This window comes from Oryx dammah, unplaced genomic scaffold (genome assembly GCF_014754425.2).
Source record: "Oryx dammah isolate SB20612 unplaced genomic scaffold, SCBI_Odam_1.1 HiC_scaffold_28, whole genome shotgun sequence".
NCBI lineage: Eukaryota > Metazoa > Chordata > Mammalia > Artiodactyla > Bovidae > Oryx > Oryx dammah.
Window position 1 is genome coordinate 27,589,518 of NW_024070212.1, and position 13,517 is coordinate 27,603,034.

Sequence of the window (13,517 nt, forward strand, 5' to 3'; positions counted from 1 at the left end):
GAGTTACATTTGTAAGAATCATACAATTTTAAAACTAAAAGACAGCAATTTTCTTAATCAATTTTGGGAGGGAGGAAGGGATGAGGGGTGGTCAATAATACCTTTGAGAATTTGACCAGTGCTATCTTCCTTTCCCAGATAAAATTTATATTAAATTTTAAGAGCTTTGATGTCTTTAAACCCAATGTATAGTTTGTGTTGAGCATCCCTTATTTAGTCCAACCAGTTCATTTTACAAAAGTGAAAAATAAAGGAGCTTGTTATTTACCCAGAGTTCCTGAGGTAATGGTAAAATTAAGAATAAAACTTGTTTCTTGAAATTGTTCTTCTGATCTTTTAATGTGACATTTTGACTTTTTTATTCCTCTCTTTACTTGGTGGTGTTTACTTTAGGATGGGTATGCCTACTCTTGTGTTTAGAGAGGCATGTTTTCTAATCTTTGCTTGAGTAGTAGATTGTTGAGGGTATGATTACTTTTACATAGGATTTCTAGTGATATATAAAAAAAAGGTCATTTTACCATTGTTATAGTGATGTTTCTCAAAGTATGATTTAAAGGCCATGAGAATTACTGGGGCACCTTATCATAAATACATTCTGAACCATATCCATTGAATCAGAATTTACAGGAGGGGAGTACTCAGAAGTATGTGAACTTGTACTGATTTAGATGGACCTGCATACTAAAGTTGCACAGATACCATCCTAGAGAAGTGGTCCTCCAACTTTTTGGCTCAATTACCTCGGAAAGACTTTTGAAAAATACATACTGTAATACCTCACATTTGAAGGTTGACATTTAAAACTTCCATTACAAGTTTAAGGTTCAGTTCAGTTCAGTTGCTCAGTCGTGTCCGTGACTCTTTGCAACCCCATGAATTGCAGCACGCCAGGCCTCCCTGTCTATCAGCAACTCCCGGAGTTCACTCAAACTCATATCCATCAAGTCGGTGATGCCATCCAGCCATCTCATCCTCCGTCGTCCCCTTCTCCTCCTGCCCCAATCCCTCCCAGCATCAGAATCTTTTCCAGTGAGTCAACTCTTTGCATGAGGTGGCCAAAGTACTCGAGTTTCAGCTTTAACATCATTCCTTCCAGAACACCTAGGGCTGATCTCCTTTCGAATGGACTGGTTGGATCTCCTTGCAGTCCAAGGGATGCTCAAGAGTCTTCTTCAACACCACAGTTCAAAAGCATCAGTTCTTCAGTGCTCAGCTTTCTTCACAGTCCAACTTGCACATCCATACATGACCACTGGAAAAACCACAGCCTTGAATTTAAGTTTAAATAATTGCAAAGGGCTTACTGTCTACCATATTATAAATACTGACATTATAAAGTAAAACCCTTGCATTATTTTTTAAGTGGATCCACTGGAGTCCCAAATACTGTAGCAGATTGTTTTTTGTTGTTGTTGTTGTTGTTTTCTTAAACTTATGTATTTTCTCTTGGATTATAGCCGATTTACAGTGCTATGATAGTTTTGGGTGGACAGCAAAGGGACTCAGCCATAAATACACATGTCTCCATTCTCCCGTAAATTCCTCTCCCATCAAGCTGCCACGTAACATTGAACAGAGTTCCCTGTGCTATACCTTGTTGGTTATTCATTTTAAATATAGCAGTGTGTACATATCAATCCGAAACTCCCTGACTATCCCTTGCCCCTATTGTTCCCTCATGGTAACCATAAGTTTGTTTTCTAAGTCTGTCAATCTGTTTCTGTTTTATAAATAAGTTCATTTGTATTATTTCTTTTTAGATTTCACATAAGGGATATCATACAATATTTCTTTATCTCTTCAAGGTTGTTTTTGTGTGTGTGTGTTCTATGCTGGGGTGATATGCTGGATTAGATTAGGAATGAGTTAGAGGTGTCCTGTGTTATTTTTTATTTTTGGAGAAGGGCAGTTTTGAAAGAAATAGTTGAGAAAAAACTCACAGACCATGATACATTCTTAGGTAAATTGGGTTTTCTTCAGAAAAAAAGTATATATGAAGGTTGACTATCTAGATTTTAATTTCCTTAAAAGTATTCACATACACAATGACCTGTTAGTTCTTAGAAAGCCTTCAAATAGTACCAGGAGGCAGGTACACCCTTTAGAATGGTGCAGAAGCTACAAAATCAGACCAACCATCTTAGGACCTTGTCCTTAGACTTTGGGTCCTATAGAAATCACTGACTGTTAGAATTTTAAGTTTTAAAATATTTCACATGATTTATATGTATATACTAAGTTATTTCCCAAAGATTTTAATCTGTTATCTTTTTTTTTTACATAACACATATGTATGTATGTTTATCACATATAATTAAATTTATCTTGAGACAACAAGAACATTAAACAACTCTATTAGTTTAAATCACCATATTAAGTATCATCTCAATGGACACAGAAAGATATCTGATAAAAGTAATGAGTCACGGTAATCTTGTAAACTAAATAGAAGACATTTTCTTCATCCTGAGAAAATATATCTGAAACCTACTGCAAATGTTTTGTTTTCTTTTTTAATTGAGATACAGTTGATTTTCAATAGTATGTGTTTCAGGTGTGCAACATAGTGATTCACAGCTTTCAAAGATTATATTTCATTTATAGTTATAAAATATTAGTTATATTCTCTGTGCTATGCAGTATATCCCTGTAGCTTGTTTATTTTGTATGTCAGTTCAGTTCAGTTCAACCAGTCATGTTTGACTCTTTGCAACCCCATGGACGCCAGGCTTCCCTGTCCATCACCAGCTCCCGAAACTTGCTCAAACTCATGTCCATCAAGTTGGTGATGCCATCCAACCAGCTCATCCTCTGTTTTCTCCTTCTCCTGCCTTCAGTCTTTCCCAGCATCAGGGTCTTTTCCAGTGAGTCAGTTCTGTGCATCAGGTGGCCAAAGTATTGGAGTTTCAGCTTCAACATCAGTCCTTCCAGTGAATATTCAGGACTGATTTCCTTTAGGATTGTCTGGTTGGATCTCTTTGCAGTCCAAGGGATTCTCAAAGAGTCTTCTCCAACACCACAGTTCAAAAGCATCAATTCTTTGGTGCTCAGCTTTCCTTATAGTCCAACTCTCACATCCATATATGACTACTGGAAAAACTGTAGCTTTTTTTCTTTTTTTGTAAGTTTATTTTAATTGGAACTAATTACTTTAAATATTGTAGTGGTTTTTGCCATACATTGACATGAATCAGCCATGGGTGTACATGTGTCCCCCATCCTGAACCACCCTTCCACCTCCCTTCCCATCCCATCCCTCAGGGTCATCCCAGTGCACCAGCCCTGAGTACCCTGTCTCGTGCATCAAACCTGGACTGGCCATCTGTTTCACATATGATAATATACGTGTTTCAATGCTGTTCTCTGAAATCACCCCACCTTTGCCTTCTCCCACAGAGTCCAAAAGTCTGTTCTTTACATCTGTGTCTCTTTTTGCTGTCTTGCATATAGGGTCATCATTAGCATCTTTCTAAATTCCATACATATGCATTAATATACTGTATTGGTGTTTTTCTTTCTGACTTACTTCACTCTGTATAATAGGCTGCAGTTTTATCCGCCTCATTAGAACTGATTCAAATGCATTCTTTTTAATAGCTGAGTAATATTCCACTGTGTATATGTACCGCGGCTTCCTTATCCATTTGTCTCCTGATGGACATCTAGATTGCTTCCATGTCCTAGCACTGTAAACAGTGCTGTGATAAACATTGAGGTACATGTGTCTCTTTCAATTCTGGTTTCCTCGTGTGTATGCCCAGCAGTGGGATGGCTGGGTCGTATGGCAGTTTCTATTTCCAGTTTTTTAAGGAATCTCCACACTGTTCTGTATAGTGGCTGTACTAGTTTGCGTTCCCACCAAGAGTGTAAGAGGGTTACCTTTTCTCTGCACCCTCTCCAGCATTTATTGTTTGTATCCTTTTGGATCACAGCCATCCTGACTGGCGTGAAATGGTACCTCATCGTCGTTTTAATTTGCATTTCTCTGATACTGAGTGATGCTGAGCATCTTTTCGTGTGTTTGTTAGCCATCTGTATGTCTTCTTTGGAGAAATGTCTGTTTAGTTCTTTGGCCCATTTTTTGATTGGATCATTTATTTTCTGGAATTGAACTGCATGAGCTGCTTGTATATTTTTTAGATGAATCCTTTGCCAGTTGCTTCATTTGCTATTATTTTCTCCCATTCTGAAGGCTGTCTTTTCACCTTGCTTATAGTTCCCTTTGTTGTACAGAAGCTGTTAAGTTTAATTAGGTCCCATTTGTTTATTTTTGCTTTTATTTCCATTACTGTGGCAGGTGGGTCATAGAGGACCCTGCTGTGATTTATGTTGGAGAGTGTTTTGCCTATGTTTTCCTCTAGGAGTTTTATAGTTTCTGGTCTTACGTTTAGATCTTTAATCCAATTTGAGTTTATTTTTGTGTATGGTGTTAGAAAGTCTTCTAGTTTCATTCTTTTACAAATAGTTGACCAGTTTTCCCAGCACCACTTGTTAAAGAGATTGTCTTTTCTCCTTGGTATATTCTTGCCTCCTTTGTCAAAGATAATGTGTCCATAGGTGCATGGATTTATCTCTGGGCTTTCTATTTTGTTCCATTGATCTATATTTCTTTGTGCCAGTACCATACTGTCTTAATGACTGTAGCTTTATAGCATAGTCTGTGAAGTCAGGTAGGTTGATTCCTCCAGTTCCATTCTTCATTCTCAATATGGCTTTGGCTAGTCAAGGTTTTTTGCGTTTCCATACAAATTGTGAAATTATTTGTTCTAGTTCTGTGAAAAATACCATTGGTAGCTTGATAGGGATTGCACTGAATCTGTAGGTTGCTTTGGGGTAGTATACTCATTTTCACTATATTGATTCTTCTGATCCATGAACATGGTATATTTCTCCATCTGTTTTTGTCATCTTTGATTTCTTTCATCAGTGTTTTATAGTTTTCCCTATATAGGTCTTTTGTTTCTTTAGATAGATTTATTCCTAAGTATTTTATTCTTTTTGACGCAATGGTGAATGGAATTATTTCCTTAATTTCTGTTTCTGTTTTCTCATTGTTAGTGTATAGAAATGCAAGGGATTTCTGTGTATTAATTTTATATCCTGCAGCTTTACTATATTCAGTGATTAGCTCTAGTAATTTTCTGGTGGTGTCCTTAGGGTTTTCTATGTAGAGGATCATGTTCTCTGCATACAGGGAGAGTTTTACTTCTTCTTTTCCAGTCTGGATTCCTTTTATTTCTTTTTCTTTTCTGATTGCTGTGGCTAAAACTTCTAAAACTATGTTGAATAGTAGTGGTGAGAGTGGGCACCCTTGTCTTATTCCTGACTTTAGCAGAAATGCTTTTAGTTTTTCACCATTGAGGATAATGTTTGCTGTGGGTTTATCATATATGGCTTTTATTATATTGAGGTATGTTCCTTCCATACTTGCTTTCTGGAGGGTTTTTATCATAAATGGATGTTGAATTTTGTCAAAGCCTTTTTCTGCATCTATTGAGATAATCATATGGTTTTATCTTTCAGTTTGATTGAATTGCGAATATTGAAGAATCCTTGCATCCCTGGGATAAAGCCCACTTGGTCGTGATGCATGATCTTTCTAATATGTTGTTGGATTCTGTTTGCTAGAATTTTGTTAAGGATTTTTGCAACTATGTTCATCAGTGATATTGGCCTGTAGTTTTCTTTTTTTGTGGGATCTTTGTTTGATTTTGGTATTAGGGTGATGGTGGCCTCATAGAATGAGTTTGGCAGTTTACCTTCCCCTGCAATTTTCTGGAAGAGTTTGAGTAGGTGTTAGCTCATCTCTAAATTCTATATGTTATCTTAACTGATCCTCATAAAAACCCTCAAAAAGACAAGTGTCCATTTTCATTTGTCATTTTCCACATTTCTAAATTACCAAGATTGTGATTTTGCCTAAAGTCACACAGAATTAAGAGTTAGGAATTGATAACCATGTTTCCATTTGTAAATTCGTCATTCTTTCTACCATATTAGTTACACAATACACAATTATTTTTATTAAGACAAAAGTGTCAAAGTGAAATATAGACAGAACAGAGGTTCTCTGTGTCTGATGATTGAAAACTTTAGGGACTTCCAGATCATCTATTTTTATATATCTTTGTTCTCAAGTAAAATCACATCACCAGACTGACAGGGTACAATTGTTTGCAAGTATTTTTTTTTCCTAAATATTATACAAAAATGGACAGAAAATGAAATGGCTAAGTTTGAATTTTATTTTTCCTGTGTAAGTTTGAGAGGGCTCATTTCTTTGTCTCCCAGCCAGAGGTATCAAACACTGAATTTTTATATCCTTACTTAACTGAAAATTGTTGTCAAGATACTGTTCATATTAGGCTCTCCTGGCAGATCAAGTAATGATAATATCTTCTTTTCCTAACAGCATTCAAACCCAGGGCATGCTGGACCCTTTCCTGTTGTGTCAGTACATAACAACCCAGTCAATCCAACCAGCCCTACTACAGCTACTATGGCGAATGCAAATCGAGGTCCCACCAGCCCATCTGTTACTGCAATAGAATTAATTCCCTCAGTTACCAATCCAGAAAACCTTCCGTCGCTGCCAGATATTCCACCTATACAGGTTTGTATTTAAGTTGAATGAGAGATTTAAAACCTTTTGTTAATTAGGGAGTTGAGTATATATTTCTGGTTGCTTTTGTATTTTTTTTAATGCAGCTGCAATATTTGTTTTGAAATTTCAATAAAATTTGGTCTAAATATTTGAATTTTAAAAGCTTACATGTGCTAGACCTAGTACTTCTCAATATTTTAAAGCTACAGGGCATCAGCTTTGCTTACCTATCACCTGCCAACAGGCAAACCTAGTGTTTTATGCAGCACTTTTGCTTCATTAGATCCAGAGAGAAGACCTAGGACCAAAATAAATTAAATTTTTGTGAATCTTCTGTTAGGTGCAAAAGAAACTTGTGCAAATAGGTTTGACTGAGAAAGGAGGAGGTTGGAAGGTATAGATATCAGGCATGTACAGGGGCAGTACTGAGAGAGGAAGTAATAGTGAGGAGTAGAAGATGGGCAGGATGGGTCTCTGAGCTGTTGTGTCCCTTTCACCTGTAGCATTATTTCTGAAGAAGAATATCATTTGGTGCCTTCTAAAATTTTATAAATGTATTTGAATTAGAAGAATTTAAAAATTAGTATAAAACTTGAAGGTTGTATTGAGTCATCTCATGTATAGTATGAGTTATTCAGATTCAAGGGTCACTGTGGGAGCAAGGAGCAGTGAAATCACTAAAACATTAGGACCTGTGAGACTTTGTGGCTGCAGTTTAGTGTTTATGTATTTAGTGGATTTATAGTATAGTTTTAAAGGATGTTTCTATAATTTTAGAATTGTTTCAGAATCACTAACTCGTGAATTCTTTTAATCTGATTGCTTCCCTGGTAATAGGAGAAATCTTTTGGCTAAGTGATTAGTAGTTGTAGTGGTGTTAAGAGTACTGGACTATACAGTGTAGAATTTTGGAATATATCGATAAAAAATAAAATTTGTAAGTTGTAAGCTTATAATTTATAAAATTTCAGTTTAATGCTTGAAATCATCTCATATGATATCTAGTATCCCTATTTCATGAAAGAGAGTAAGAGAGGTTAGTGACTTTCTCAGTCATCCAATAAATGGTAAGTTGCATTTCAAACCCTAGCACCTGATTACAAATCCATTTCTCTCCCACTGCTATCCGTAGAGGTAGTGGGGAGATGGTTTGGGATTGTAGGTATGGAAAAGTAGAGTATTGAGGGGCTCTAGGCAACCAGGGTGTAGAAGGCAATGGCACCCCTCATGGACGGAGGAGCCTGGTAGGCTGCAGTCCATGGGGTCGCTAAGAGTCGGACACGACTGGGCGGCTTCACTTTCACTTTTCACTTTCATGCATTGGAGAAGGAAATGGCAACCCACTCCAGTGTTCTTGCCTGGAGAATCCCAGGGACGGGGGAGCCTGGTAGGCTGCCGTCTGTGGGGTCACACAGAGTCGGATACGACTGAAGCAACTTAGCAGCAGCAGCAGCAGGCGAGCAAGGATAGTTAGGTACAGTGTTACAGGAGTCATTTAAGCACTCATTGCATGCTGAAGTGGACGCTGAAGATAAAAAGAAACAAGACTTGTTTCCAATTTTTAAGAAACTTTCAAAGGTTAGCAACCTTAGAAAGGTTGCTAATGTCAAACTTTACATAATTTTCTAGGGCCACTCTAACAGAGAACAGATGAAGGGAGGAAGGATGCTCCACATTTTTGAAAAGCCTGGGTATCATAAGGCAAATGAGCCCTTATTAGACTTTTCTTGTTACCTTGCACAAGAGCTTTGAAATCAAGACAAGAAGTTCCAGAATATATCCCCTCCCATCTTTAGTTTTTCTAAGTGGGATAGGAAGAACAGGATCCATGTTTTCTGTCATGAACCTCTTCTTCCTTGCAGACATATGGCCTAACTTTATTTACTGTTTTATTAAAGTATTGACTGCTCTAAAAAATTGCGATATAATTCTCATACCATGAGATCCAACTTTTAAGAAATGGACAGTACAGTCCGTGGTTCTTAGTATATTCACAAGATTGTGCAATCATCAACACTATCTAATTCTAGAACATTTTCATCACCTTAAAAGAAAGTACCCATTTGCAGTCACTCACCATTTCCCTTTTTCCAGTCCCTGGAAACCACAAATTTATTTTGTTTTTATGAATTTGCCTATTCTGGACATTTTATGTATGAAATTATGCAATATGTAGCCTTTTGTTTCTGGCTTCTTTCACTTAGCATAATGTTTACCAGGTCCATCTATGTTGTAGCATATATCAGTACTTAATTCTTTTGTCTGAATATTCTGTTCTATGAATATATCAAATTTGTTCATCTGTCTATCAGTTGATGGACATTTGAGTTTCTACTTCTTGACTCTTAGAAATAATGCTGCTATGAGCATTTGTGTGTAAGTTTTTGTGAACATAGATTATCAGTTTTCTAAATTTCTGGGAGTAGAATTCAGGGTCATAGAAGTTTTTGAGGCACTACCCAACTCTTCACAGTGGCTGCACCATTTTATATTCTCACCAGTGTTCGTGTATGAGGATTTCAGTTATTCCACATCTGTGCCAATACTCTGGGCTTCCCTTGTGGCTCAGATGTTAAAGAATCTGCCTGCAATGCAGAAGCCCCGGGTTTGATCCCTGGATCAGGAAGGAAAATCCAGGAAATGGCAACCCCATCCAGTATTCTTGCCTGGAGAATTCTATGGACAGAGGAGCCTGGTGGGCTACAATCCATAGGGTTGCGGAGTCAGACATGACTGAGCAACTAACACGCTTCCTTTGCAAATACTCATTGACAACTGTTTTTAAAGCAGTTTGAGGTGGTTACCACAGAAGTACAAACAAAGATAGAAAGGGAAGTAAACCTATAGTCTCTTGAAGAATTGCACACTGTAGTTTTCTATGGTATAGTGAAAAGAATGTTGGGGGAGGTTACACAGGAAGCAGACAAGGGAGCATTAACTACACAATGCAGACAGGAAATAAATACAAAGCAATTTCAGGTTTTCATTGATATATCTTAATACTGGTCATTACAGCTATCCAGTATAGAGTCAAAGTTGATTTAAATAGACTTCTCTCAAGTTGAATTATTTTTTTATTTCACTTTACTGTTCATCTCCAGAAGAACTGTAATATGTGTTAGTAATTTTGACTTTGAGGGAATATATGATGAACCTGGATTCTTTTTGAATAGTTAAGTGAATATTAGATTCTATTCAGATTAGATTTATTAAACAAGAGTTGTGTTAAATTATTATTTATTATTAGATTATTAAACAATAGTGTTAAATTCTTTGTAAATAGTTTTCCATACTTGACATAGTAACTTAATTTATTTGGATACTATACTGGATAATACGAAGTCTTGGGTAAACCATATGTGTCTTTCTGATATTTATATGTAAATTTAAATGTTATAGAATACCCATTCTGTACTGTGTTCCTGATAGTGGCTGTCTTCCATCTTTACCAATGTAATAGGTAAAAATGACGTTTGTTGATTTCATGTATATTTCTTTAATTTGTGTGGTTTTTATCTTTTTTAGGTTCATTGATGCTTAAAAAATGTTTATTGATTTATTAATGACTGCACTGGGTCTTCTTTGCTGCATGGGCTTTGTCTGGTTGTGGTGAGCAGGGGCTACTCTAGTTGTGGTGCTTGGCCTTCTCATTGTGGTGGCTTCTCGTTGAAGAGCACAGCCTCTAGGGCACGAGGGCACACAGGGTATAGAGCGTGGGCTCAGTAATTGTGGCACATGGACTTAGTTGCCCTCTGGCATGTGGGATCTCCTTGGATCAGGAATCAAACCCCTGTCCATTGCATTGGCAGGCAGATTCTCACCAGAGAGGTCCCGTTCATTGATTATTTACATTCCTTTGTAGATTGTCTTTTTCCTTTGAATTCTTAGAAATTATTTATATAGCACATACCTGTTCCATGCTGTTATTCAAGGACACGTAACTAACATTGGTTTAATAAATACGTGAATTAATATTTTTCCAGTTAGACTTCTGACTGTAGTTATAGTGACTCAGTCCATGCTTGATGAAACATGGAGATACATACTTGCACTGGCATTCCTCTGCTGGTGCAGTAGTGGCATCAGAGAAGCCCTGTGTGTACTTGCAGTTTGCCTCTTCCTGATATCTTCACTCTTCTCTAGGGTGAATCTAGGGTTGTCACTTGGGCCAGAGATGCAAACTGTAGTTGGGAGAGTGTAAAAGGAGTGGCAGTAGAAGTGGGTAACGTGGAGCTTTCATGTCTGTTTCGAATCATCCTATACGCTCCTTTATGTTGAGGTGAGATATAGCTCAACTTCTGTCTGTGGCTCATGTTGGGAACTGTTCCTCCTCACAAATTCTCTAGGTGACTTCAGTTACAGCTAGGGATTTTCCTCTAGTTACAGCTTACCAAGTGAACCCTTGGCCAATAGCTGTGACCATGGAGCAGGCACAGCTCTTCATATCTCTCAATCGTCCCTCTAGTTAGCCCACAGCATGCTCTCACTTTCTGCCTTTTATGTCTGTGACATTAGGTTTTTAAAGGGCTTTATGAGAAAGGCCTGTTTACCTTTTTTTGCAATTAAGGTGTGATTGACTTAGTTTCAGTTGTACAACGTAGGAATTTAATATTTGTATACATTACAAAATGATTACCACAGTAATTCTAGTTAACATCAGTCACCATACATTAAAATTTTGTGTGTGTAAGAGGAGGACTTTGAAAGTTGCTAAGAAAGTAAATCTTCAGATATATAATAAAGTGTTAATAAGAGTCACCATGCTGTACATTACCTCCCTGTGATTTATTTTATAACTGGAAGTTTGTACTTTTTGATCCCTTTCACCCACTTACCACCTCTGCCCACCACAAATCTATCTGTATTTATAAGCTTGATTCTGTTTTTGTTTGTTTTTAAATTCCACATATAACTGAGACCATATGGTATTTGTCTGATTTATTTCACTTAGCTTAATGCCTTCAGGTCCATTCATATTGTCACATGTGACAAGATTTCCTTTTTATGGCTAATATTTATTCCATGTGTATATGCGGGTATCACACAATTTTATTCATTTATCTATAGCTTTATTTCTCCATCTCTTGATGGACACTTAGGTTGTTTTTATATCTTAGTTATAAATAATGTTGCAGTGAAATGGGGGCACATATATATTTTCAAATTTGTGTTTTGGGTGACTTCCATGGTGGTCCAGAGTTTAAGACTCCATGCTTCTACAGAGGGCACAGATTTGGTCTTGGTTGGGACACTAATATCCTGCATGCCTTGATGTGGCCAAAAAATTAAATTAGAAAAATATTAGTGTTTTTTGTTTTCTTCATGTAAATACCCAGAAGTGAAATTGCTCAATCGTGTGATAGTTCTGTTTTTAACTTTTAAAGAAGCTTCTATACTGTTTTCCATAATGTATGTACCAATTTACACTCTCACTACAGTCCACAAGGGTTCCCTTTTCTCTGCATCCTTACCAGCACTTGTTATCTCTTGTCTTTTTGATAATAGTCATTCTAACTAGGGTGAAGTGATAGCTCACTGTGGTTTTGATTTGCATTTCCCTGAGGATTGGTGATGTTGAGCACCTTTGCGTGTACCTGTTGGCCATCTCTATGTCTTCTTTGGGAAAATGTCTATTCAAATTCTCTGCCCAATTTTTAATTGGATTTTGGGGAGTTGCATGTAGGATTTTAGTTCCCTGATCCCATGCAGTGGAAGCACAGAGTCTTAATCACTGGACTGCCAGGGAAGTCCCTAGATTGTTTAGTTTTTTTACTCTTCAGTTGTGTGAGTTCTTTATGTAGTTTGGATATTAACCCTTATCAGATATATGATTTATGGATATTTTCTTCCTTCAATATGTTTCTTTTTCATTTTGTTGCTGATTTCCTTCGTTGTGGAGGAGCTGTTTAGTTTGAATGTAGTCCTACTTGTTTAATTTTGCTTTTGGAATGAGATCCAAAAAAATCATTGCCACAATCAGTGTCCAGGAGCTTATTACTGCCTATGTTTTCTTCTAGGTCTTACATTCAGGTCTTTGAGTGATCCACTTTGAGTTGGTTTCTGTGTATAAGATAGTAGTCTAGTTTTATTCTTTTGCATGTGGCTGTCCAGTTTTCCCAACACTGTTTATTGAAGAGACTATCCTTTCCTTGTTGTATATTCTTGGTTCCTTTGTCTTATATTAATTGACCATATATGTAGAAGTTTATTTCTGGTGTCTTTATTCTTTTCTATTGAACTGTATGTCTGGTTTTATGCCAGTATCATACTGTTTTAATTACTGTGGCTTTGAAATCCTGGCCTATGATGCCTCCAACTTTCTTCTTTCCCAAGATTGCTTTGGCTATTTGTGTTTCTTTTGTGGCTCCAAAGAAGTTGTGGGATTTTTGTTCTGTTTCTTTGAAAACTGCCATTGGAATTTTGATAGGGATTGCATTGAATTTGAAGATTACTTTCGTTATTATGAACATTTTAACAGTATTAATTCTTCCAGCCCACGAGCCCAGACTATCTTTGCATTTATTTGTGTCTTACAGTTTCTTTTATCAGTGTTCTACAGTTTTCAGTGTATATATCTTTGACCTCCTGGTTAAATTTATTCCTAGGTGGTTTATTCTTTTTCATGTGATTTTATTTTTTAAGTACTCTGAAAAATTATATTGATTCATTTTTAAATTTTTGGTTGTGCTGAGGTTTTAGTTGCAATGAGTTGGGGGGCTACTCTCTGTTGCAGTGAACGGGCTTCTCGTTAAGGTGGCTTCTCTTTTTGTGGAGCACAGACTCTATTTATTTGGCTGTGCCACACGGTCTGCAGGGTCTCATTTCCCTGACAGGAAATTGATCTTGGGCCTGATAGTGAAAGCCTGGCATCCTAACCACTAGCCAATCCCAGGAACTCCCCTGGGATTGT

General features: G+C 37.0%; 1 protein-coding gene across 2 annotated transcripts in view; it reads left to right on the plus strand.

The window, feature by feature from the left end:
* Positions 1-13,517, plus strand: part of TRIM33 (tripartite motif containing 33) — a 140,423-nt gene that overhangs the window by 106,337 nt on the left and 20,569 nt on the right. For both annotated transcript variants that reach the window (XM_040230986.1, XM_040230988.1), the window contains exon 11: positions 6,416-6,616. In XM_040230986.1, the coding sequence (XP_040086920.1) occupies positions 6,416-6,616 (201 nt within the window). The remainder of the gene's footprint in view (positions 1-6,415; positions 6,617-13,517) is intronic.